At 41.1% G+C, this 27,693-nt stretch overlaps 1 protein-coding gene across 2 annotated transcripts; it reads left to right on the top strand.

The window, feature by feature from the left end:
- Positions 1-154: 154 nt before the first annotated feature.
- Positions 155-27,693, top strand: LOC147152001 (uncharacterized). Of its 2 annotated transcripts, none has more exons than XM_086023387.1 (37): positions 155-349; positions 2,185-2,353; positions 7,014-7,229; positions 7,334-7,443; positions 7,608-7,713; positions 8,422-8,664; positions 8,775-8,877; positions 8,962-9,052; positions 9,132-9,220; positions 10,026-10,116; positions 10,194-10,276; positions 10,927-11,038; positions 11,117-11,214; positions 11,416-11,506; positions 11,581-11,681; positions 11,909-11,999; positions 12,075-12,181; positions 15,545-15,656; positions 15,736-15,833; positions 16,048-16,138; positions 16,214-16,314; positions 18,025-18,115; positions 18,201-18,298; positions 18,543-18,633; positions 18,769-18,809; positions 19,428-19,509; positions 19,574-19,671; positions 19,938-20,013; positions 20,089-20,183; positions 20,303-20,377; positions 21,957-22,129; positions 22,427-22,529; positions 24,517-24,678; positions 25,285-25,390; positions 25,472-25,583; positions 25,666-25,874; positions 27,060-27,693. In XM_086023387.1, the coding sequence occupies exons 2-37, from the start codon at positions 2,235-2,237 to the stop codon at positions 27,206-27,208; spliced, it is 4,014 nt and encodes a 1,337-aa protein (XP_085879513.1). In that variant the 5' UTR covers positions 155-349; positions 2,185-2,234; the 3' UTR covers positions 27,209-27,693. The 2 variants fall into 2 exon arrangements, with proteins under 2 accessions (XP_085879513.1, XP_085879512.1); XM_086023386.1 differs by having other exon boundaries at positions 18,004-18,115.

Raw genomic sequence — 27,693 nt, 5'->3', positions numbered from 1 at the left:
TTTACATTTTACATTAACATTTTAACGTTGGTCTGGACGTCACTGCCTTGGAGAGTATTTTTATTTTATCTTATATTGTTTTATTTTATTTTATTTTGAGGAGGTATGCTACTTATTGTCGACAGTGTGAGAGCCACTGATGTATGATAAATCACCTCAGCACTTCCTGTTGCCAGTGGAATGAACGTGCAGTGGAAACGCGCACATAGGCGTCAGTGTCCACTCTTCCTGTTTGTGCACTTCCCAAGCTGCACTCTTACTCTGCGGTACTTCTCGGTGGAGGTGGAGGAAAGCGAAGGCAATGGACCTGCATTAGTCAGAGGAGCCGAGCTTTAAAAACGAGTACAAGGTAACGTGTTTTTGTTTTTTTCAATGATTTTTCTTTCGAAGAGAATAACAACTTCTCAACCATTTGTAAACTGTGATGACGTAAGCTTGACTTTTCGGTGACAGGTGCATGTAATTAGCCGAGTGAAACCAGTTCTCCTGCGGTATTTCAAACTAAACGAGCACGTCTTGTTTTTTGTTAAATATAATTTCCAGTTTAATGACAAAATGGTGAGAATAAACTTGAATGTGGCTTCAATTCGTATAACACCACCTAGTCCCGCGTGCAAGCATCTCTGTGGCGATTTCGTTTTTCTTCAACTTTCCCCCTAATTATCAGAGAAATCAAACAATGGTCACATTCTCTTATTTTGAACTGTCTATTAAGTGGTACATGTTTTCTGTTGTTGGGTTTTTTTTGTTTTTTTTTCATTTTTAAACAACGACATTCAGCTTTTAAGGGATATAGAAGGAATATTCTCGTTTGTTTATTTTGGAAGGTACACGATTGCGCATGCGCTGCTTCGCTCCTTCCTACCTGGGTTGACAAGTTGCCTTGCAGGTATTTTCTCCCTGATGTTCGCTTTGCCTTTCTCTAGGCCTTCAAACAACTTTACACATGCCTTGTAAAAGTAGCTAATTTCGAGGCAATTAAAATGGGTCATGCCATTTCAGACTGAAAGCTTGATGTTTGTTTTAAAATGGATGAAGATCTCTGTATCTTTAGTGGGTGGGAACCCAGACTGAAAGCCAAGTTGATGTTATTTTTGCCTGCCCTATGCCAAACAACCTTTCAGCAGGGCAGAGACTTAAAAACATTGCATCCTGGTTTGCTTCCCTTTTAATCATTTGTCATTTTAAGTAAAGCTAGTTTAGCCAGGCTGCTGTATGGGTGCATCCTGAATCCTGATCACATGACACTCAGAAAAAGCCTCTGATTGTCAGAGGTGTTGTGGTTTAGACTGTCAGAATTAATTGTTAATAATTTGAGTAGTAATAGTCATTTGTGCAATGCTTCTCCATTGTTTTCTGTTACGAAACCCCCAAGAACAAGAAAACATTTCACACACCCCAACTCTCTGCCGCGTGTGTAAATAATATTATTAGTCTAAGAAATTGTTTTAAGTACACCTCTGCATAACATTGTATCCTTAACATTAAATAAACCAAAAAAGGAAAAAATATATAAATCAACATATAACAAAGAATAACTTAATTAACATTGTTTTTTGGTCTGTCACAAAAAAAGATTTGAAGTACAACAATTTGCATGAAATTTTAAAAATAAATAAATGAGAGCACCTCTGCCATCTACTGTTGTGTTTTTACACTGACCAGCTCGATGACAAAAACAATGCTCTAGTCATTGAAGGCCAGCACTCTGGCATTGTGAGGATGAATTCGAAATCTGATTGGTTAAACACACAGTCCTATTGAAAATATAATTGAAGTTATATTGGCTGGCATTCCTGATTCTGAGGGCGCTGGGCAAATTAGATTGACTTGACAACACATAGACTGAAATCTGATTGGACAAAAAAAACAAAAAAAAACTTATATCTACAAACATGTACGAGAAGCAGTGCACCTGAGTGAAATGCTACCAACTGAAGAGAAAGCACTATTTTAGGAAACACATTTTGATATTTAGCTTATGAATGTAGGTCGATGCTTATGATGGCGTTTAGGCCACCAGAGAAGGTTTTCTGTTTTTCACACACCACTGTGTATTGAGTTAATCGTTAGAAAATAAGCATTTATTTTCTGTCCCAATGACACTGCTGTCCAGTAAATGATGCATTTGTACTTTTGTTTATATAGTTACCCGTAATTATTGTTGTTTTTTTCCAACCTCAGGGTAACTGGATGTAACTCACCTGGATTTGATTGAGACACCAACAGCCACCATGCCTCAGCCAACTGACAATATTGATCTGGGCTTCCTCTCCGACACTGAGCGGGAGTTGATCCTGGAGGTGCTGCGGCGGGATGAGGAACTCAGGCAGGCCGAGGAGCAGCGCATTCGGTGAGGACTGGAGTTTGCTTATCACGCTTGGGCACCTTTTCCACATCATCGAGTACTGGTCCTGCGGCCAACACTTTAGGGCGGTCCGTTTTCCACTAAAATCAGCCTGGTGGAAATTGGGAATAAGAATGGTACAGCGAATGCATAGGTCTGAACAAGACACAACGAACAATGAAGGAGAAGGAGAATTTGCTGTATTTATTGTTGGATACAGTAAGAGGACAAATTTTATTTGAGAGGAGATTAAGGGCAGGTATAAAAATAGACTTCTGCAGAAAAGCGGACACCGTGGTGTATGGTAAATCCACCTCATTTGCAGGGGATTGGGCCTGAGCCTTGCTGCAAATAGTAAAAATATAAAAACTAAAAAGAATTGTCTTCCCTTTAAAAAAAATATTTAGAATAGACAATTGAAACAGTTTAAAGCACATTTGTCAAAGTCAAGGACCGCGGGCCACATTCGGCCCGCGAGAAGGTTTTCTACGGCCCCTGGGATGATATTTCTTTATTATTAGATCCAGCCCGCAGCAAGTCGGTGTGTGTAGCAGATCAGATCGGGTCCTTCGCGCCTGCCGAAGACGTCACGCTTTAAAATATATTGTAGCGACTTCAGAGAACACTCCGTCAGACGTAATTTAATTATCATGTTTTTATTAGTCCAACCGGCTACTGTGGGCCACAGCCGACGCTAATACAGTACGACAACCGCTCAGTCAGAAAAGAGCAACGGCTCTCCTGTTCGTCCCCCGCTACTCTCGCTCGCATGCCCTCCCATCCAGCGAGCCGCGCCACGCATTCATTAACCTAGGAAACAACACAACTTGGCAAGACACAAATTCGACCACAACACAGATAACCCAAGTTACACTATTTCTGTAATATATTTCTTTGCATCAATGTTTGCCACCCAATGGCTGTTCTACATGCTGACTGAAGACTTCTCGTCACTTTTCATGGCTTTCAGAATCGGATTGTGGTGAAAAAACATTTGGAGTAAAACACACTTTATTAGAAATACTTCATGTTAGAAACTCATGTTGCTTTATTATTAGTCATTGTTGGCATTTGATAAATTCATTGAGTTTTGACGTAGTGCTTAGATGTCCCACACTGTGAGCAGGCATTGAACGCTATTCGAGTGTGTTGATAGTGAGTGATTTTTTTTTTTTTTTCTCTTACCTCATTCGACACCGCTCGTAGTTTGTTCGTGCCAGCAAACTCAGTAGTTGCATATTGCCCGTGTTTCACCACATTTGTTGTTGTTTGTAAATGTTAAAAAGTGAGTTGATTCATTTAAGTTTCTTGTCAGGTAACTGCTGTACATGCCTAGATATGTTCTCGTGAGTGATGTCACGTTGATGGACTCTAGTTATTTTGGCTCATATGCTAACTATTCTAGTGATGAAACGTGTGAATGTGTATTGTATGTATTGTTTGGCTGATTAATTTCTTAATACAGTGAATTGTAATGTTTAGGCATATTTTTAACAAATGTATATGCATTGGATGATGTTGCTAGGTTCATTCTTTGTCTGTTGTTGCAGACCACAATAAATAAACGTGTCAAGTGGAATACAGGCCTGTGTTTTCTGACAGGATCACCCATATTCGTACCTTGCCACTCTAAAATATGGTCAGCTGGAGACATCATACCAATCATATGATCCTCTCCGTTTTACTTCACATTATGTACAGTTCATACAATCTTGCAGCTTGAGTCAACCAGAAAATTGTTTCCAGTTTGGCAGGAGAAACGCAAACGGAAGTGACGTACGAGCTGCCTCGCAAAAGTAGCGTAGCAGTGATGTACTTTATTTTATTTTTTATTTAGTAACTCAGAAGATAAAAACACAACAGCCAGGGGAGTGACAAACATAGACGCAAAGAAATATATTACAGATGTATAAAGTGTGACATCATCAGTAGGCGCAAAGGACCCGATCCAATCTGGACATTTAAAAAAATTTCAATGAACATTCTATCAGTCCGGCCCTCGGCTTGTAGCGAAATTTTGTATTTGGCCCTCCGTCCGTTTGACTTTGACACCCCTGGTTTAAAGAATCATCAATACATCACAATTTATGGTCCCAAAAATGTTATTCCAAACTCATGTTTCAACATTACCCAAAAGAAAATCCCAAACCCCAAATCTGTTTTTTAATCAGGAAAAATAGCACTCTAATAGTATGTCATAGAAACATACATTAATGACAACTGAATAGAAAGAATGAAGTAGTTTTTGTCACATTTTCTCATTCAATTCAATGCACATTGTGCTGCTTATTCTGGTGTGCCCCTTGGCCACTTTTACTGTTGCTGTTTACGAAAATTAGTACGAGCCTTTATCTCATGAGGTAGACAAGACGATGAAAATACTGGTCACACAACGATAACACTAATTAAATATGTAATGAATGTATGGGAAAAAAACAAATGAACGAGACTAAATGTAGTTTACAAAATAAACACTATGCTTAAAGCGTCTCTTCATTTTTGTTGACAAGAACGAAATGTCACGAATGTCACAAAATGTCAAGTTATTTCTGTTTCCTGTGTCCAGACGGCTTTTCCTCAATCCCGACGAGCATAGAAATTAGTATTTGGATCAGAAGAAGAAGAATGCGCTAGAGTAGAATTTGGTGAGCACAGTTTAACACAGAGAAAGGGGCCGATGGCCGGCCAGCCGGGGACTGTCTTTGGAAGAAAAAGAAGAAACGACATTTGGACACACGTTTGTTACATAGATGTGGAGAAAGAAAATGGAATGTGTTGCGGAAAAAGATAAGGAAATGTGGCCGGAAAAAAAAAACACGAATCTGAAGAGATGTCTCAAAGCTTTCCATAATGAAATTGGGGTAAGTCAAGACATTAAGGTAATGTTAGTTTCTTTTTTAGAAACTTATGCCAACTGATGAAGCTGGTTAGTGTTTCACATTCTAACGCTAGCTCTAGAATACGGGCGCGGCCCTCGACAGCCCCTGTCCAGCCTGTTTAGATGTTTCCCTCCTCCAAGACACCTGATTCAAATGATAAGTATCGTTATCAGGCTTCTGCTAAGCTTGAGCTGATCCTTTTAATCATCTAAAACAGGCTGTTTAGGGGCTCTTGCGGACCGGACTTGGGCATCCCTGGCTTAGGGCAAACACAGCAAACCCACTATGTATAGTCACAGCCCCCCATAAGTGTCCCTTGTGTCAATCTCTGCTTTATCATTTTATAAAATAACAAATACAAGCATATAATGTAATAGAATGTAATATAATACAATAATATGAGCATCTAATGTATATACTGTATATTAATAATAATAATACTTTTGATTGACAATGATTATGTTGTGCAATTGAGCAGTAAGAAGAATTATTTTTCTCCTATTACATAGTATATTGCAGTAACTGCTGCACTAATGTTCTTGATACAATGTTTATAACATGGAAATTCAGACAAATTATTCTCAGAGTGGGTTTCTATTGGTTGGCTTCTCTGCTACGAGTATTTCTCACTTTTTTTTTTTTTAATTTCTGAACCTCAGTGTTTTTCTTCAGCTGTCAGAAAATGGGAATATATGCACAATTTGTGGTGGTTCAGAATCAGCTGTTAGCACTCTGTGCTAAGTTTAAAACTTAATAGTAATAAACAAAAAAAAAGCCTGATAATTTTGCAATTAAAAAATAATTGAAAAAGATTTTTGTACCGAAAAGAACTGTGAATTTTGTGTATTGTTGCACATCAAATAAATATATGTATATATTTTTGTGTGTATATGTTGAAGCGGTTTGAGGTATCTGTGTCTTGCTCAAGGACACTGCATCCATGTGTCCATGGGATGGTCATGGTGTCCCCTCGGTGGTCGGTGACAATCTTAACCACTTGGCCACGGGTAATGATGTTGACGATAATAATAATAATGATGATCATCATGATAATAGTAATATTTTCATCGTATTCTGCAGCAGATGTCACCAGTGTTTTTGAAACTGAGAGCCACTTCTTCGGTAGCCTCCTGTATAATGCAAACGGCTCCCAGTTTGATAAACACTTCTGAAAGAACAATTTTGCTGAAATTACTTTGATTTTTTTTTATTAGCTCATTCACTGCCATTGACGAATTTACTTGTCTTTTCACAGTCCAGCCGTTCAATCCCAATAATTTATTGATATTTTTTCAAATGTTATGGTAAAAGAGGGTCTGAAAATGTCTGGCAGTGAATGAGTTAATAATAAAACATAAAATTCAGTAAAAACACTAATAATGTTATTGCTCACAATTATTGCGACAATGATTTCATAAGGTACGAAACCGGTAAATAGCAGTATGAAAAAATGTTCAAATATTTTTTAGAATAGGCTTATTGGCTGCTCGTGGTCCTTGGGGGCAAGCTGGTGATTTGGTGAGCCCTGTTCTAAAGCATAGCCGATGCTTTTTTTCATCAATGTTACCCCAATGGGTCTGCCTTATTTATTAATTGTGTGTACTATCATGTGAAAGTCTGAACTCCTTGATACTGTCTTGCACACACAACCATATAAGCTGCACTGCCTTCTCCTGTGCCCCTTTTCAACATACTGTACTGCTGTTAATGGTTTGCCTTTGCATTTTTTTTCCTGCTTGGGCATACTTTGAGCTTGATTGGATGTTGTTTGCCCCGTTGTTTTGCAGGAAGCTGAAGGCAGATTTGCTAGAAATCAAGAGGAAAGGGGCCAAACGTGGCAGCAGGAGATACAGTCAACGGAGTTGCGCCCGATGCCATGGCTCGCTGAGTTTGCTGGTATTTAGTTCCAACCACTGTCAGTGCTGCCATCACCTCGTGTGCAGCAAATGCAGAGCCAGTCTCCCCGATGGATCCTGGCTGTGCAGTGTGTGTGCCAAAGAGTCGTAAGGAAATTATTTAAGCCTAATAGAAGTTGGCAGCATTACAGGCTGGCAGGAGATCTGTTGGACTGATCTATAAACAAAAGTACTACTTCATTGTCTTCTAGCGACCTAAGGAAGAGTACAGGTGACTGGTTCTACAATCTGAGGGTCAACCGGTTCTCCACCATGCCTGGCCACGAGCTTGTGAGAAGCAGCCTCAGAAAAAGGCCCATGGGTGAGTACAGGAAGAGGAAGTGGGTTCCGTCTGTTTTCACAAGGAATGTAAACAGCACGCCAAGCCCCGCATGAGAAAAGTGACTAGGATACTCTCCTAGTCAAACAGTAAAAGAGAAAATAGCACGGCATGTGATTCATTTACCGTTTGTCTATTTTTTTAAGTGAAAAAGTATGTGACAATGGGAGATGTTCTACTTAAAAATTCGGAATTGAGCCTCGGTCCACCCGTTCCTGTCCCCAGGCAGAAAGTCAACCCCACCAACAAACGGTGCAAAACCATTTCCTCTTGTACATGCACTATGCACAAAAAATTAGGGGTATTGAGCTTTTGGATGAAAATGGATTCAACTTAAAATGCACTGTAACCTATACAGGTGAACTTGTTTGCTCTAAACTTTAGACCAAATGTATTCAGCTATTCTGTGTTTCAGGACTTAATTGCTGTCCTCTAACCAGGAGCTGAATGGCAAAACAGGTGTTTGATGTATATTCAAAAGTTTTGCTGGATTACTGTATAGCATTTAGTTATGGAATTGGAATGACTCTTCATAGTCAAGACATCAGGTGTTGCAAGGGAAAATAAATTGTTCTAGTAAAACTTTCTATTTTGACTACCAAACGTTTGAAATTCTGATTTGGTAGTGTTGTTGTTGGCAAGTGGCCATAGTATAAAGGCGTTAATGCCTTTCGAAGTGTACAGTTATTAGGGATTAATGGGATTTGGCAACATAATGGCATATAAAGTATCAGAATAATACACATCGATTTACTCAAATGTCACGTGAATTTTTCCAGCAAAAATTCTGGAAATTATGGTGTTGAATAAGTAAAGACTTTTGAAATCTGAAATGTGTAGGAACAATGTGAAAGTTCACCCAAAAACCCAATATCCCTAACTTTTTCAGTAGTGTATAATACAATATTCTACTGTTACAATTGCCAAAGATTATTCTTTTTTTTTTTTTTTCTCTTGTAGTCCTTCTAGTGAAAACTCGGATTCAGTTACTTCAACTTTTGAAACAAAAGAGGATGCATTTTTCTATCATGGTCCTTCCAGTGAGTACTCGGGGTCTGTTGCTTCAACAGCGTCTTTCGAAAGAAAAGGGATCGATGACCTGATAAAGCCATTGCAGAGCGACACAGAGTTAGCAGAACTCGCCAGCCTCACCAGCAGCAAAACAGGCACCGAGTCTGGTCGTGCAACCCCAGACCTGCCCAGGTAAACGCACCGCTGCCGCTGATGTTAGAAATTTATATTAACTTGAACTATATTATGTCATGTATATTTGGATGCATTTCAAGCTGATATGGATTTATTATGTCATCCAGAAGAGCGATACTCCCACCTCATTACAACCAGTCCAGTGTTTCCAGTGTGACTCTCTTACCAGATGCAGTCAGCATTCATAGTTATAGCTCGGAAGCTGATGCTGTAAGTGTGTTGTACAGTTTATATTTTTCTCAGCTTTCTCAGTCGACTTCTCTTTGCCCAAAATTACCTGTTATGTCCTCATAGGCCCCAGAAATAAATCAGGCCCTTCCCAGCCAGGAGTTTGACGTTGACAAACTCTTCAAGAAGAGCATCAAACATGTTCACGATCCCCCCGGTAAGCCTCTTATTGTTTTCCCACAAGTGAAGAAGTGAAGAAACAAGAATTTGTTTATAAGTCATCATGTTTGTTACAGACAATGGGCTGGATGTGGGCGAGAAACCTGACTCGTATGAGGTCCCAGGGGAAGATAAGAGCCAATTGGTGCTCGGATTAGACTCTCACGTAAGTACAATATAGATTTCATTAGTGCTTAAAGAGGGAGACAACCCAAACTTGTATTTTTTTCAAGAATATGTCCTATGCAGGCCCACTAGTTGAAACAAGGAATTATGATAAATATTGCATTTGTGGAATAAGAGTTAATCCACCCAACTCTGGGGGGGCGGCCAGGTAACGACCAATCACAGCTCGCCTATTTTCTGAAGCTGAGCCATGATTGGTCATTACCTTGCCCTGAGACACTGTGATGTCACTTTCAGTCGACTGAAGTGACAAAATGCCCACCCCCTCAAAGATGGCTAAAAGCGGATGCATTTTGCTGCTTAACTCATATTTCACAAACGCAATATTAATCAGAATGCCTTGTTTCAACTAGTGGGCCTGCTGGGAACATATTCTTGAAAAAAAAAAAAAAAAAATTTGGGTTGACTTCCTGATTAAGGAGACCTCATCTCAACCCCACAATTGATGTCATTAAAACACTTGGGAACTGTCGGTAACATGATTTTATCCAAAAAAAAACCAAGAACTCTCAAGCAATTTTCACACGTTATGTCTCGTCGAACTGAAATCATCCCGTACTTAGGGGCCGGCACTTCCCTCATGCTAGCGAGCGATTGTACAGGCATGTTAACAGGAATAGTAATGTTTGTGAATGTGTGTACTGTTGTGAAAATGTGTCTGTCTGTGTGAGATGAAGAAATTCTGTACCTAATTCAGACCAGGGCTTGACACAGCAAATGCGGCTCCCTCATACACTACTCCAGCTGCTCCTCTTTTAAACATGATTAGCCATTTGTCCTTGTAGGTCACAGCAATAAAGCAGCTCAGTTTAAACCCTGAATTTGATGTTGAGAAACACTTCAAGAAGAGTGTAAAACACATTGAGAATCCTCCTGGTAAGCCCAATATTGTCCTGAAATTATTATAGCACAATGCAGAAAGAGAATTTGGTTGTAACTTATGTTCATGACAGAATTGATCAAATATGGGCTGGATTTTTATGACCAACCTGAATCGAATGAGATGCCAGTGAACTTCACGAGCCAATTTGTAAAAGTAAGTAGAACAATAATGTACGTCATGAGTGTTAACGTCGTCTAACAGGTTGTCTTGTAAGCTTCAAATGTGTAACTTTTGAACTCAAGGGAGCATCTTAGGTGACACATTTGGCAACATCTGTCCCACTGCATGGGTACACGTTCTGCTCAGAGCAGATTGCCTTGCAAACGTCGCTTTTCCACTGGCAAAAGATGGTATTAGGAGGCACTGATTCTCGTACTGAGTCAGTGGGCCTTCCAGGTGTGCTGGGCTGATGTCCTTTTTGGTGATTTGTGCTGCTGTTGTCCATTTTCTCCTCTTGACTAAATGTGTCTCCTTGAGAAGTGAATGCAGGAAACCCTTGTCTTATTTCGGCCGACACTTTTAATGCGGCAAGGTTTTTGCAGTTTTTACTGGTACTATTTTTATAGTAGTAGAAAACTCAGCAAAGTACAGCTGAGCTGGGCCACTGCTGATTAGTGGAAGAGCCGGGCTCACCTAATGCCATGTTGTGTATGTGTTGATTATAAAGCTGAGAATGTTTTTCTCTCACTCTCACTTATGAACTTATGTTCATAAGGCGCTAACACAGTTAGGACGCTGTAAAGTAAACATGGTTCTATTCCTGCCCCAGCTTTCTCCATCGACTCCTCTTTGAACATGATTAGCCTTTTATCCTTGTGCTGAAGGTCCCAGAAATAAAGCAGGTCATTCCAAACCCAGAGTTTGACATTGGCAAACTCCTCAAGAAGAGGGTCGAAAACATTGAGAATCCTCCTGGTTAGTCTCTTACTATCTTGCTGTTGTTTTCCCCCAATACTGAGACAATTTGGTCATAACCCATCATATTCATTACAGAATGTATCAATAATGACCTGGATATTTGGGATCAATCCCACTTATATGAGAACCCGGTGGACATCAAGAGACAATTTGTCCAAGGTTTGGACACACAAGTAAGTAAAGCCCCACTTGAAGGGGCTGGATCTTCCTTGTGCAAATGAGCAACTTTGTACATCGTATACTTATGGGCCAATGGCGAGTCCAGCTTTCAATTACATAAAGAGCCCAGAAGGATATGAAAGCATTTTACTTGAAAAACATACATTTAGTCCATCTACTCCTCCTTGAACTTGATTAGCCGTTTGTCCTTTTAGGTCACAGAAATAAAGCAGGCCTGTCCAAGCTCAGAGTTTGATGTTGAGAAATTCTTCAAGAAGAGTGTAAAACCTATTGAGAATCCTCCTGGTATGCCTTTTATTGTCCTGCATTTTTTTCCCACAATGCAGAGTGAATTTGGTTGTAACTCATGTTCGTTACAGAATGTGACAAATATGGGCTGGATGTTAGTGATCCACCAGATCACTCATATGAGGTCCCAGTAGACGTCAAGAGCCAATTTTTCCAAGGTTTGGAAATGCAAGTAAGTAAGGCCTGTTTTTAGGGCACAGTTCTTTCTCATGCAATTGGGCAATCATCTACCGGCCACCACAAATACTCCTGTGCCAAAAGCGAGTTCTGCTTTCCATTACAATGAAGATTGCAGAATGTGGGGTGAAAAACTACCCAAAAATCATTTTCCTCAAGGAGGCAGCACTTCATACACTATTCTTGTCCCCTTTGAGAATCATTAGCCATTTGTGCTTATAGGTCCCAGAAATAAAGCAGGCCAGTCGAAACCCAGAGTTTGATGTTGAGAGCCCCTCCAGGAAGAGTTTAAAACACATTGAGAGTCCTCCTGGTAAGCCCCACATTGTCCTGGTAGTGTTTTCCCTCAGCGCAGGAATTATTTGGTTGTAACTCATATTCATGACAGAATGTATCAACCCTGGACTGGATATTTCTGATCAACCTTACTCTGAGTCTCATGAGGTCCCAATGACTGCCAAGAGACAATTTGAATTAGAAGATTTGGACATGCAAGTAAGTCGATCAGTAATTTGCTTCATTCACAGTGTTAAATTCCTCTCAGTCACTAACTTTTGGAAACTGTAAATTCTCTATTTTATTTAACTCATGAACATCTTGGGTGAAATGTTTGGTGACATCTTTCCCATTGCATGACTACCCATTCTGCTTAAAGCAGCTATACTTGCCATTAACAATTTTCCATTGGTAAAAGCAGATACTACAAGGTACTGTCTCTTATACCTGCTCAGAGGTGCTTCCAGGGAGGCTAAGCTGTTATCAGTTATCATTTGGGCGATCTAAACTAGGGATGGTCCGATCTGATCCACTGGATCGGTATTGAGTCCGATATAGGCCAGAATGATTTGATCGGTATCGCATTGCTTTATTAGAACCAGTCCGATCCAATCCATAAGCCAAAACTATATATTGCAGCTTCACTTTGCGTGACATGCTAGCGACACGGGCTAGCAAGCGTCTTCGTTTTCATCATACCGTAACTATAACAAGTTGATGCTTTCGTGGCTAAGAATCACAAGATATTTTGTCCTACTAGCCTATTTCGGCGGGCAGACCAACGCAAGCTCAGCGTTTCTGGCTGCGTGTTTCCAATGTTACAATGTGGGACCAGCCCAAGGTAAACAATACAGCCAGCTTCCAATAGGTGCCATGATCCAGCAAAAAATGTTGGATAATTGTGAGTGCATTGAATTGTTTACAGCTGTTGAACTGTAAACCAAGATAGCAATTAGCATTAGCCACAGTAATGACATAACCACCGGGCACCAGATTGACTAGAGCCTGCTAGCGGCTGTGCGTGATGAGATGCCACTCACTCACACACACGTAAACACTAAGGGTGGAACGGCTTTTGAAACCAGTGTACAGTTTGGTTTGCATGTGTCCCATCGGTTGTTCATAGGCACACGCAACTCTTTTTCTGATTTATTAATGAGCTCCAGGCTCGGCGGGCTGCACAGATGAAAGAAAACAAAAAGAAACAAAAAATTACAGCAGTGCAGTATGAGCTGCCTCGCAAAAGTAGCAGTAATGTACTTGATTTTATTTTTTATTTCGTAACTCAGGAGATACAAACACATCAGCCAGGGGGGTGACAAACATAGAGGCAAAGAAATATATTACAGAAATATAAATGGTGACCCCAATACAATCTTGCAACCCGATTGCATCTGGTTACCCACACCAGCACCAGATATCCATTTCGAGTGCTAGAATTGACAGCGAGACCGGTGTACAGAGTCTGCATCTCTCCATTGCTAGTACATCAAGGGAGCTTACCGCTCGCTTGAAACCGCTTTTACACATTTATATAAACACGTCACTAGTCTGTGTGTATCATATTTATTTGGGCTTTTATTTAGCTGAGTATTTAGGTCAGTTGGAAAACAACCTTTGTTGAGCCAAGTTCCTAGTTTTCCATAATGCTTGTCTACTTTCAGTTTAGTCACAACTGTACTTGGTGTGAAATCTGGGGTTGTTTATTTAACATAAAGCCGATACATTTGCAGGATGAAGGAGGGGATGATGAGAGAGACATCTAGTTTTACTCTGCCACTACAGATAGTACACCAGTATGTGTTGTGTAATATTTGTTGAATGGCTTTTTTTGTTTTGTTTAACAAAGCCTGAGTTATTTTTATCGATCCTCGAGGCTGCAGTTTTGGTATAGGTATCGGATGTGAAAAAGTGGTATGGAGCCATCCTTAATCTAAACAGTTTCCACTTTGCTGCTCTTCTCCATGTTCTTGCTGCCCTCAATCTCCTCTTGACTCTCTTCTCAAAGTGGAAGTCAACTCAAAAATCTTTTTCAAGAATATGTTCTATGAAGGCCCACTAGTTGAAACAAAGCATTCTGACAACAATATTTTGTTTGTGGAATAAGAGTTAATCCACACGTTTTTAATCCATCTCAGGGGGTGGCCATTTTGTCACTTCTGTCGACTGAAAATGACATCTAAATTGCTCAGGGCTCAGGTAACAACCAATCATGGCTCACCTGTTTTCTGAAGCGAAGCCAAGATTGGTTGTTATCTGAGCCCTGAGCATCTGTGATGTCATTCAGTCGACAGAAGTGACAAAATGGCCACCCCCAGAGATGGCTAAAAACAGGTGGATTTTGCTGCTTAACTCATATTTCACAAACGCAATATTAATCAGAATGCCTTGTTTCAACTTGTTGGCCTGCATAGATCATATTCTTGAAAAAAATGTATGGGTTGACTTCCCCTTTAAAAGTAGAAACAGAAAACCCTTTTGTTATTCTGACCGGTGCAATCAACGTGGCATGATTTTTGCAGTTTTTCCTGGTAATATTTTGAAGTACAAAACCAACTGCTCCCAAAGCCAAGCCAAGACAAGTACAGCTGAGCTGAGCCAGTACTTTTCAATGGAAAAGTCAGGTTTACACAATGTCATGTTGTAGGGCTGGACGATTATGGAAAAAAAAAATAATCACGATTATTTAGATTGATCTTGAAATCTTGATTAAGAAAAGGATTATTGATTTAAAAACTTTAGATTTATTCAACTACTATTACAGTTCAAAATCGTTCTGTAAATGCAGTGAATATCTAATTTTCCAACATAGATAGGTGCGTCTTATATAAATGTGCGGCTTATAGTCCGGAAAATACGGTAAATACGGCAGGCTGTCCCTGCGAATTTTGGCCTCTTAGGGGCAGTGCGGCGCAATGCACAGATGGAGTACACACTTAGAATGAGAGAAGAAGAAAGTTGCGATTGAATTCTACTAATATAACTCATTTTTCACAGTTTGGAAATAATGTGTGCCTTTTGAGTATTTTTATCTTACCTGTGTGCATGTGTTTCCACAGCGTTTGTGTGTTACTTGAATGAATAACTCAGTGCTAATTTCCAGTTATTATTTGAATGGGATATTAAATTAACTTTAGCATTAGTACTAGTGATATTCTAAAAACAAACCATGTTTTGAAATTGAATATACAATGTGTGTAATTATTTTTTACAATAAACTCCAACTATGGTCATCTTAAAAGAGGCTTATTGATGGAAGAATCACATACACCACACGCTTGCTACGCAAGCAACATGGGGCATTCAGGGTACTTGTACAACGTCTGAAATTTGTAAACTCATCGCGCCGTTTTCTAACGTTTTAAGTATCTAGAGAAGCCCAAATTTAAATGACGATTGGATTTTGATTAATCGTCCAGTCCTAATATGTTGTTTTTGTTGATGATAAAGCGGGGAATGATGTTTTCCACTCACTCTTACAGTATGTTACTCAGGGACTAATGCTGTTCAAGTCCTGCCAAGTAGACTTGGGTTTATTTCTGCTTCACCTTTCCCCATCTACTTCTCTTCGAACATGACTAGCCTTTTATCCTCATACTGAAGGTGCCAGAAATAAAGCGGGCTATTCCAAGCCAAGAGTTTGAGGTTGACGAACTCTTCAAGAAGAGCGTCAAGAACAATGAGAATCCTACTGGTTAGTCACTTATGTCCTGCTATTGTTTGTCCTCAACACAACAAGAATTTGGTTATAACTCATATTACCGTAATTACAGAACGTGTCAATATTGGGCTGGATGTTTATGATCAATCTCACTCATATGAGGACCCGGCAGACATGAAGAGCCAATTTGTACAAGATTTGGCCATGGAAGTAAGTAAGCCTTGTTTTTAGGGGGCTCCTTCTATTGCAAGTGACTGATTGTACTACCCGCCATACTCATAGTCCTGCCTTTGCTACCATGACAATCGCAAAATGTAGAAGGGGGTGGGAAGCGATTATCAATAATGGCATTTTCCGCGGGGAGACAGCACTTCATACACTATTCTTGTCCTCTTTGAGCATCATTAGCCATTTGTGCTTATAGGTCCCAGAAATAAAGCAGGCCCGTCAAAACCCAGATTTTGATGTTGAGACTCTCTCCAGGAAGAGTTTAAAACACACTGAGAATCCTCCTGGTAAGCCCCACATTGTCCCGATATTGTTTTCTCACAATGCAGGAATTATTTAGTTGTAACTCATATTCATGACAGAAGGTGTCAAACACGGGCCGGATATTTGTGATCAACCTTATTCATATGAGGTCCCAGTGGCTGCCAAGAGACAATTTGTACATTTGGATTTGGACATGCAAGTAAGTAGATCAGTAATTGACTTAATTCGCAGTGTTAAATTCCTCTCAGTAACTGACTTTTGGAAACTACATTTTATTTCTCATGGACATCTAGTGTGAAAAGTTTGGTGACATCTTTCCCATTACATGACTACCCGTTCTGCTTAAAGCAGCTATAACGCTTTTCCATTGGTGAAAGCCAATACTTTGAGGTGCTCTCTGTTGGTCATTTGTGCTTCCAGGGAGCTGATATTATTTGGGTAAACTAGGGATGGTCCGATCCGATCCACGGAATTGGTATAGAGTCCGATAAAGGCCAAAATGACAGGATCGATATCGGCTTGTTTTTATTAGAACCAGTCCGATCCAATCCATAAGCCTAAACTATATATATTCATCTTCACTCAGTGCGACATGCTAACGGAGTCTGCAGGAGTCTGTTTTCAGCATACCAGAACTACAACTAGTACCGTCTTCCATGGCTAAGAATCATGGGCAATGTAGTCCTACTAGCTAATTGCGGCCTGCAGACCGACGCAAGCTGAGCGTTTCTGGCTGCGTATTTACAATGTGGGACCAGCGCAACGTAAACAATACAGCCAGCTTCCAATGGGTGCCGTAACAGAGCAAAAAAGGTTGGATAATGATGAGTGTATTAACTTGTTTACAGCAGTTGAACTGTCAACCAAGATAGCATCTAGCATTAGCCACACTAGTGACATAACCACCGGGCACCAGATTGACTAGAGCCTGCCAGCAGCTGTGCGTGATGAGTTGCCACTCATTCACTCACACGTAAACACCAAGGGTGGAGCGGCTTTTGAAACCCGTTTAAAAAGTTTAGTTTGCATGTGTCCCATCGGTTGTTCATGGGCACACGCAACTCTTTTTCTCATTTATTAGTAAGTCGCAGCAGCAGAGGTGGGCATTCCGTCAGACTGACCTGCAAGTCCTTCAGACTGACGGAAGGTCTGGAACATCCCTCAAACAGACAGAAGGTCCGTCAAACTGACGGACGCCCGATTTTCTGATGAATGACGACTGATGACAAACTTTTAAAAACTGGACTATGTACTGGCAGAATTGGATTTGATAGGGTGGAATAGAATGTCATGTCCTTTGCGTGTGTTGGTCTAGATCGTGTGGTCAGACTGAGGGAAAAAAAACAAAAAACAGTTGGATTCATTCAACTACTGAAAGTCAACTATACTCCAATGTGACGCGATATTTAAAAATAAAGTATGTTTTGTATATAATATACAATGTAAGTAATACTTTTTGTTGCGTGTTTAGTATTACAGTAAACTCCAACTGGGGTGTCATTAAAAATCTTAGAGGACGCTTGGGGACGGCAGAATCACATAAAACACACGCTTGCAACGCAAGCAACGTGGTGCATTGAGGGTACTTGCGCAACATCTGGAATGTGTAAACTCATTGCGCCGTTCTGCACATGAATCATTTTTCTTCTATTTATTGTTTTAAATATCGAGAGAAGCCAAAATCTAAATCACAATTAAATTTTGATTAACGGTAATCGTCTAGCCCTGCTTAGTTGTTTGTGTGTTGACGATAAAGCGGGGAATGGTGTTTTCCTGTCATTCTTTCAGTATGTTAATAAGGAGCTAACGCTGTTCAAGTCCTGCCAAGTAGACTTGGGTTTATTTCTGCTTCACCTTTCCCCATCTACTTCTCTTCGAACATGACTAGCCTTTTGTCCTCATACTGAAGGTGCCAGAAATAAAGCGGGCTCTTCCAAGCCAAGAGTTTGAGGTTGACGAACTCTTCAAGAAGAGCGTTAAGAACATTGAGAATCCTACTGGTTAGTCACTTATGTCCTGCTATTTATTGTTTGTCCTCGACGCAACGAGAATTTGGTTAGAACTCATCATATTACCGTATTACAGAACGTGTCAATATTGGGCTGGATGTTTATGATCAATCTCACTCATATGAGAACCTGGCAGACATCAAGAGCCAATTTGTACAAGATTTGGCCATGGAAGTAAGTAAGCCTTGTTTTTAGGGGCAGGCTCTCTCTTGCTTATGAAAGTGACTGATTGTGTAACCCACCGTACTTTGCTTAGCCAATGGCAAATCCTGCTTTTGCTACCATGACAATCGCAAAATGTACAAGGGGGTGGGAAGCTATTGTCCATAAAGGCAATAAAGGCATTTTCCTTGGGGAGGCAGCACTTCATACACTATTCTTGTCCTCTTTGAGCATCATTAGCCATTTGTGCTTATAGGTCCCAGAAATAAAGCAGGCCAGTCAGAACCCAGAGTTTGATGTTGAGAACCTCTCCAGGAAGAGTTTAAAACGCATTCAGAATCCTCCTGGTAAGCCCCACATTGTCCTGATATTGCTTTCCCCACAAAGCAAAGAGAATTTGGTTTAACGCATGTTCGTGACAAAATGTGTCAAATATGATGGGCCGGATATTTGTGAACAACCTGACTCTTATGCGATTCCAGTGCCTGCCCCGAGACAATTTGTACAAGGTTTGAGCACGCAAGTAAGTAGATCAGAAATATGCTTCATATGTGTTCAATTCTTCTCATGGATGGACTGTAAAAAGATTCAAATTCTCTATTGTTGAACTGAAGGTTAGGTGACATTTTCCACTGCATGGTTACCTATTTTTCTCAAAGCAGCTCACTGGCTGTTGAGGCGTTTCCATTGGCAAAAACATGTACTATGTGGCACTGTTTCTCGTACCTGGTCAGTCATGCTTCCAGCTGTACTGATATATGGGCGATCTGTTGATGTTGTCCATTTCCTTGGCGCACTCAGTCTCCTCTTGACTGAATGCGTACCCTTGCGAAGTGAAAGCAGGAAACCATTGTTGTTGTTTTCCAACTTTTGAGTTTATTGCATTATGGTTTTTGCAGTTTCCCCAAGTATTATTTTGAAGTGTGAAACAACTTCCCCCGATGTGAGGCAAGTAGAGCTGAGCTGGAACTGTGCAGTGGAAAAATGGTGTGTTGTGAGCCAAAGATCTTTGTTTCTCCTTTTTTGGTAATAATGAGCTAAAACCACTAAGGAGGGCTTCAAGTAGACATTGTTCTGTTTCTGCCTCAGCTTTCTCAGTCTACTCTTTCTTGAACATGATTAGCCGTGTATGTCCTTATAGGTCCCAGAAATGAAGCAGGCCAGTTCAAGCCCAGAGTCTGACGGTGACGAACTCTGCTTCAAAAACATTGACAATCCTCCTGGTATGCCCGTGATTGTTTTCCCTCAATGTAGAGCGAATTTGGTCGTAACTCATGTTTATTACAGAATGTGTCAAATATGGGCTGGATGTTTGTGATTCACCTGACTCGTATGATGGCCTAATGGATATAAAGAGCCAATTTGAACAAAGTTTGGACACGCAAGTAAGTCGGACAGCAGGAGACGTTTAATGCATGTTGTCTCAATGTAAAACAGTTCCCAAGTGTTTTGGTCACATGTCTGATCCATGCTTCAAACAAAATGTCCCAAGGATTTAAAAAGTCCAAATGGTACACTTGACACGCTGAAATGAGTCTGTTTTAGGGTGTCTATCACCTGTGCCATGTTGTGTGTTTGACAATAGCACCGGTGCCTTTTGCTTTTGCTATGTTAATGAGCCACTGCCTTTTTGCCTGTGTGTGGAATGAAGCAAGTGTGTCCCAGCCCTGAGGTGGATGTTCAGAAACTTTTCAAGAAGAGCGTCACTCGTACTCAAAATACTCCTGGTAGGCATCTTATTGTCAATTCTCTCCCTTCCTAGTCAGATAAATAATGAGTGATGCTCTGTATGTTTGCGTCAGAACACCTATCAACACTAGATCTGCGTGAGAATCGGGACACGTTGACAGTACCATTGGGAAACAGGAGCCAATCTGTGCCAGATTTAGACATGCAGGTGAGTGTTGACATTATGCGCAAATGTTTACATGTATAATAAAACATTTAATGATGAACCATATTAGCAAATTAACTTCAGTGTTTGTCGTAATGTGGTTGTTGATTATACTTTGACAGGATGATGAAGAGGAGGACATTGACAGCTTGGTTAACTCTCATAGGAATTCGATGGCCAGTTCTGCAAGTTCAATGGTAATTTTTTATATTTTGATGTAAGCTTCTTTTTTTTTTTAATTTATCTGTTCTGGTAAGGTGTTCAGTGGGGTTTTTTTGTGCTTTTGCAATGATCCTCTAAGATGGTGCCAAATCCCTGGCAAATGGGAAAGTAGTCATTGGTACTGAGGAAGTACAATTGTCCCTTCAGTTCATGACCCGGCTTGGGTGTTTTTTGCGATACAAGCCATCGTTTGGATGACTTTGGCATCGTCACAACGGCCGCGGATCAAACAACCACTCTACCACTGAGCCATGCCGCCTCTGAAGAGGAGAAAGCTATAGGAGCAGAGCCACTTGGACTGTCACATACCGCCACCTCTTCACTGCTTTGCGAGTGGAGCGAACTACTATAAATGCAGTTAGCATCGTGCTAGGTTGCTCCAGCTCTTTAAAACCATCCGGGGAAAAATGAGAAACATTGAGAAGGGACCACAGATGGGAGAAACCCCCCTTCCAGGAGGATCAGGCTATGCTGGCTGGGCATCATTTAGCGCATATGATACTATACAATGTTGGTTAGAATAATGTGAAAGTCAACCAACTGAAGTGCTGCAGGAATACGAGTTCGGTGAAGTGAGTCCCTGCACAGTTGGTCAATATAGAAGTCTCAGAGGATGTGGTCAGCCTCTGATCTTGTAGCGGTCAGTTGCTGTGGGATCCAAACAGCAACCTCCAATTCGGTCATCATCACCTAACTCCCAAACTTAGGAAAAAGGGGCAGAGAAAAGAATAGAAGCGGCAGTAAAGAGGCCAACAGATGGTTCAACTAAATGCAAACGTATATAAATAAGTCTTTAGTCGCGTTTTAAACGTTTCTACTGAGCTAGCGCCTCTAATATCCGTGGGTAGGACATTCCAAAGCACTGGTGCCCGAATAGAAAAAGAAAATGCTCTAGAACCTGCAGACTTCTTTTTGGCTCTCAGGATCACTAAAAGACCGGTGTTTTGTAAACAAAGGTTTCAGGTCGGAACACATGGTATCACTAGGTCGACAAGATAGGAAGATGCTAAGATGTGCAATATTTTATACGCAAGTAGCAAAACCTTGAAATGGTCTTCTCAAGTGGACTGGGAGCCAATAGTATCGGAGTAATGTGATCAAACTTTCTTGTCCTTGTCAGGAGTCTAGCTGCAGCATTTTTGACTAGCTGCAGACTTTTAATACTAGACAAAGGAAGACCTGAGAGCAAAATGTTACAATAATCGAGGCGAGACGTAACAAACGCATGGATTATTATTTCTGCGTCACTATTCGATATAATCGGACGAATTTTAGCAATGTTGCGGGGATGGAGAAACGCAGTTCTCGTAGGATTCTTAATGAGCATTTGAAAAGACAGAGTTGAGTCAAATATAACACCGAGATTTTTTTGTTGAATCACTTTGGGTAATAGTGCATTTATCGAGACTCACAGTGGTGTCCTTAAATAGGTGCCGCTGACGATTAGGGCCAATAATCAACATCTCGGTTTTATCTGAGTTAAAAAGCAAAAAATTGAAAGACATCCATTGTTTGATCATGAGAAATTGCCTAACAAAGCCTTATTCTCTGCAGAGCATGAGCATGATGAGCATTTACAGTGACTCAGGAGAGAGTTACAATGTGGACGTGAGAGGGGAGGTGGTCTTCTCCATGTTCTACGATGAGCCTACGCAGAGCCTGCAGGTTTTAATCAAGGAGTGCCGCAATCTGGCCTGTGGCGATAGCCTACGGCAGTTTTCCAACCCGTAAATATAACGTTGTTTTCACTTCATTCCACGAGCGCAACTATTCGTACTGTTTGTGTTCAAACATTTGAGATGGCTGCGAAAGGTACACCTTTTCTCTTATGCACACATCAGGCGAAGATGTGCGGCCGCTGACTGTGTTTGCTACTGTATGTGTTTAAGTCAGCACGGTGTGCCGCACGGGAAATTCAGTGTCAACAAACACGTCCAGAAGTGCAGTCATGTGAGAGGTTTGCAAGGAGAAAACTGAGTTGTTTCCTCATTGTTTTTCATCCATCCATCCATCCATCCATCCAGTTACGTGAAATGTTACCTCCTCCCCGACAAATCTCGCCAGAGCAAAAGGAAGACTACTGTCAAGAGGCACACCTGCAACCCGGTCTACAAAGAAACATTCAAGGTACTCTTGAGGCAAACACTTCCTGTTCTTTGGGTTTTACCGCCACTTAACCCGGTTGGCATACGACTCCTCGTCACCACACCTATGGAAGCTTTTAGGGTGACTATTGATTTACACTAGCGCTTGTCAATGTTGACTCTGTTCCTGGCCTACGGTGAAGCGTCTGTCTCAATTGGGCCATATAACCCAAGTGCTGAAAAAGCCCTTCACCTACGGTAATGCAGACTTTTTTTGTGCAACATACCTACTTGGATGGAAATCACGGAAATCCCCACTATACAGTCGTTCGTCCATGGCTACATCGCAGTGCACTTTTTGCATCCTCACTGCATTACAGATTTTTTTTTTTTAATCATACTTCTCTCACAGATTTTTCACTATTATGCAGGATTTTGCATAGATTATTTTTCCACGTCTACAGAGCAACAACTGCAAGCCAGGAAAAAAGATTGTGTAAAAGACAGTGAATGTCCAAAGTTTGGGATTATTTTACACCATACCAAATAATCTCAAATCCAATTTGCCCATTGCCGAGCACAACTGGTTGAAGTGACACAATTACTGTCCGGTAAACATTGCTAGCTAATTGAATATAGCCTACTACTGTGAGTTGGATTGAATTGTAATCCCTCCACATGCAGTCAAGGATATGCCCAGCCGCCTGGGCCCTTGAAATCACTTATTGAACAAAGGTAACAAAATAAGCACAAGCGCATATTCACGCAATGACCTGCCGTTTGCCACAACTGACGCCAAGTCACTCAACACAGAAAGGACGAAAGGTTTAGCCAGTTAGCAACCAGACAAGTCGACACTCTCGTTGCTGACTCAGAAGTCCCTCAACAGGCCAGGCAGGCAGGCCCCACTTTTGAAAGCCACACACGTTGAGTCACAGATGGGCACAAATACTACAGTTTGTCAAGTAGACGATATTGAAGTATTATATGCATGAAGCTTTAAAGTATGTATGGATAATAAATATTTGGTCGCTACTTCATGGATTACGTCTATACTGTATCGAGCAAATCTTTTTACAGTGCAGTGCACTTTGCTGAAAAATTCAACAATTTGCTGTTGTTGTGCTCAGGCCAAAGCAGTAACAGTATTATTTTGGTGCCATTGGACAAAAGAAGTCCCTTGCCACCATCTTGTGGGTAGTGTGGTAGAAACCTGTTTTGCAGGGGCGGCAATTAAACGCGGACTTTAGGTAATTGCACCAGGGCTTGGCATCTATTCCCCGTTGAGGATTTCAATCAGATGTTTTTTTTATTTTCATTATTACAGTAGGCACAGCTTGTTGTCCACAGTTTAGGACCAGGTGTTCACATGTAGACTCGCCAATAATATGAAAGGACCCGCCTCTTAAAGGCACACATCAAACTTAGAGACACTATAAGAAGTACAGTATTTTCCATATGTTTTATGCTTGCAATTTTTCTTTGTGCTCAAATATATTTACAATGTGTAAAAGTGCGTTTTAATAAGTTTGTTTGAAGTGGGTGGACCATTTAAAAATGATGTTGTCACTGGTGAGGCAGGACTTGATAGTCATGTGGCACATGGACGCGTCAGCAAACACAAATACCCACTGAGTCAAATTCACCAAGCAACCAATTATATGCCGCTTATCAGAAGCTATCGCTAATCTTTGCATCCAGATAATCTCAACGCAGCTCTGCTTACCTTTTGGCTTTGACACAATAGCAGGGGGACACATCCATGGGTGATGTGGGTGTTTCTGAGTGCTTGTGCCTCTGGATGGTAGTGCTTTAGCCAATCGTATTTGGCAGCCATCACTTGAAAGTGGTTCTGGATCTTTGTCTAGCCTAGCTGATGTTGTCAAGGGTGGAGAAACTCTAGTGTTGGGGAAATTAGCGTTTTTTAATATAGGTTTTAAATAGTTCATTAGTTTTCTGCAGCACCACCGCCTCTGTCCGGATCGGTTTGTACTTGTACTCATTTGTCCCATTGTCTCCTCCACGACCAGTACAACATTCGCCGCAATCAGCTGTTAACTCGAAGCATGCTGATATCTGTGTGGCATCACGGCCACCTCAGCAGCAACCCTTTCCTCGGAGAGGTGGAGATCGCTCTGGACTGCTATGACCTGCAATGCCCGCAGGAGGAATGCATGCCCCTCATGACAAAAGTAAACCGTTTGAATTACTTAAGTAATCAGCACTTTATCACTGGGTGGCTCTTCAGTCTTGTATATACAGTATCTGTTTGTTTGTTTGTTTGTTTTTTAATGGACACAAGACCCATTTTGACATTTGACAATTGATCGCATTACAAATACTTTAAATGGCTTTCACCATCAAATTTTGATGACTTTACATAGAGTACAGTGATGGCTAGTGATACCTATACTACGCCCAGCAGGCCCGCACGGGCACACCAGAAATAGCAACACAGTTGATACAGTGTGACAGTTTAATTATATTTATGTCAATTACTGTAGGCTTTTCTTTAAAAGTCCAATATTAAGGAGTGCTATTTTTCATCATACGTATTACAATATTTTTGGCTGCAATGGATTACTGGCATTTCCATTTAATACACCCACACTATAATTACGAGCATGGTCACAGAATGAATTAGTCGGTTCTCAAGTCACCACTGCTTTAGGAATTTGTCATCCATTTAATACATTTGGAAAATATCTGCAGTGTCGGTAAGGGTTGGATACGACTTGTACTTCTGCTGTCATGGTAGAAAGAAATGAGCGTAATACATGTAACGTTGTCCATTCAAGGCCCCGTGCTGCATACCAGCGTCGGCCTTCACTCAATTCAAAGGAGAGCTGGTGATCTCCTTGAAGTATGTCACCCCTAAAGGCCCTCAAATGCAGAAAACCAAAGGTAATGCTACAGTATGAGGAGAGCTGATTTATAGTCACGCTTTGCTGCTCTTGAACTCAAAATTCTGTCTCCCTCCTCCAGGCAAAAAAGTAGTGGAGGTGCAAGGTGGGGAGCTCCACATCTTGATTAAGGAGGCCAAGAATTTGATGGCCATGAAGGGCGGAGGAGGCACGTCTGATAGCTTTGTGAAAGGGTAAGACGGAAACCAAACTCCAAGGCGTTCCTACAGTATAAACAGTTTTTGAAGACCCTTTTTTTTCGCTGCGGATTCACAGCTACTTGTTCCCGTGTAAGTCCAAGAACACCAAGAGAAAGACGCCCGTCGTGAAGAAGAACCTGAATCCTCACTACGGCCACACGTTTGTCTACAAGGCCCTGACGCTGGATCAGCTGAGGACCATGTGTCTGGAACTGACCGTGTGGGACAGAGAGCCCCTGTTGAGCAATGAATTCCTCGGAGGAGTGCGCCTCAGCTCCGGCGAAGGTAAAACGCTGACCACAAATCCAACTGGACTTTACTACGGGCGCATCGCAGTCATTTGGAATCTTGTAAATAACTTCATTTAATCAATATTCACTACGTTCGCAAACCTTCGCCGCTCCGTGGGATACTGGCTTTAGTTCACTTCAGTGCTGTGGTGCATTGAGATATGAAAGACTGGACTTCATTTTTTTGGAGATACAAAGCAGTGCGGACTTGCGGTGTGACCACTCACACGCTTCACAGTACGTCGCACTTGGGCAAATGGTGAATAATTCTTCCCAAAACAGGCTTCAAGCTGTTTTGTGCCACTCACAGTTGATGTTGACAGTCAAGTTAAACATAAAACAAAAAGGGAATTTTACACTGTATATTTAAAACCTCCACATCGCTTTGCCTTAGGAAAGTCTGTTATCTTAATGCTAACAAACAATGTAAAACGTCATCGGCACGCTTATGGTTAGCATCGATAGGTGTGGTTTTACAGACAGATCGGTGAACACAAACAGTAGAGCAACACATGAGACAAAACAACACGATCGGTGAACACAAACAGTAGAGCAACACATGAGACAAAACAACACTGAGGCTTATATTCTTTCCTTCTATGAAAAATGACTAAGGCTAGGTGTACACCGCAGGCAAATGCGACCCAGATCTGATTTTATGCCCATATGCGTCCTGTACCGTTCTATTTATTTATTTATTTATTTATTTTTATGACAGTCTGAACGGCTCAATTCCGATTTCAATGGCCGCTTTCAAATGTGGTCCTACATCGGATATGTATCGGATTTTTTGCAATGCGACCGCAGTCTGAACGGCCAGGCTAGTTAGTTCATGGGATAATCTTAACAGATATTCCTGTAGTGTGTTCGACTGATCTGGGTCGCTCGGAGGGACAGTTGGGCCACTCCGATCTCAAATCGGGGATATTCGGCATGTTGGGTTGTTTTGGCCCAATTTCTCGCTGTTTGTAGTGTGGATTACGGACAAAGTCTCAAAGTCTGCCAACAATTTTAAAATCTTGCTGCGTAAACCGGTCCTAAGTTGATGCATAAGGTAAGTTAGTCGGGTAAAAAATACAAATACTTTTTTTTTAAAAGCACCAAAAAAACACCTTTGGTGCTCATCTGAGAACCACACCAAAGTTGTACATGCTCCCCTAACTTAATGGTCCCCTTTTAGGCACTGTCCAAATGGGTAATGAGCAAGTGGAAATGGATTCCGTTGGAGAAGAGGTCAGTCTGTGGCAGAAGATGATGCAGTACCCAGACTCCTGGGCAGAGGGCACTCTTCCATTGCGCACCACCATGAGGAAGAAGCGGCACAAATGAGGATGCCTGGATCTTAAGAGGAGAATGGGGGAAAATGAAGGGTCAGAAACAGTTTGATCACATTAGATGTTTATTTTGCAAGAACAGAAACTCACCTAGCAACATGACGGGACACGCAGCTGATCGGCTGCGATTAGAAACTCGTTTCCCCACTCATTGGGCTCAAGTTTCGACATGTTTTTTTTTATGAGTCATGTGCCAAAGAATGCTCAAATTATGGAGTTATTTTAGGACCACTCACGCTTGTATTGTTTTTAACTATAGCTACACAGCACAGAAATGGTGTCATAAAGAGTCATGATGTGTGAAAGCAAATATACAACAAATTTTGCTTATTGAAATATTTGATATGGCTATTGCTGTTTATTGTCACTATTGTAACAAAAACATTTGTTGCAGATTCTTATGACATTTTTTATTCCTACGGTTACCTAGAAGTTGCCTCGACTATCCTGTTTAGCCAATAAATAATGACAAAACATGAA

This window comes from Filicampus tigris, chromosome 2, assembly GCF_054856515.1.
Source record: "Filicampus tigris isolate MCC_2025a chromosome 2, RoL_Ftig_1.0, whole genome shotgun sequence".
NCBI classification, from domain to species: Eukaryota; Metazoa; Chordata; class Actinopteri; order Syngnathiformes; family Syngnathidae; genus Filicampus; species Filicampus tigris.
The sequence above is the reverse complement of the archived record's forward strand: the minus strand, read 5'-3'. Positions and strand labels throughout refer to the sequence as shown.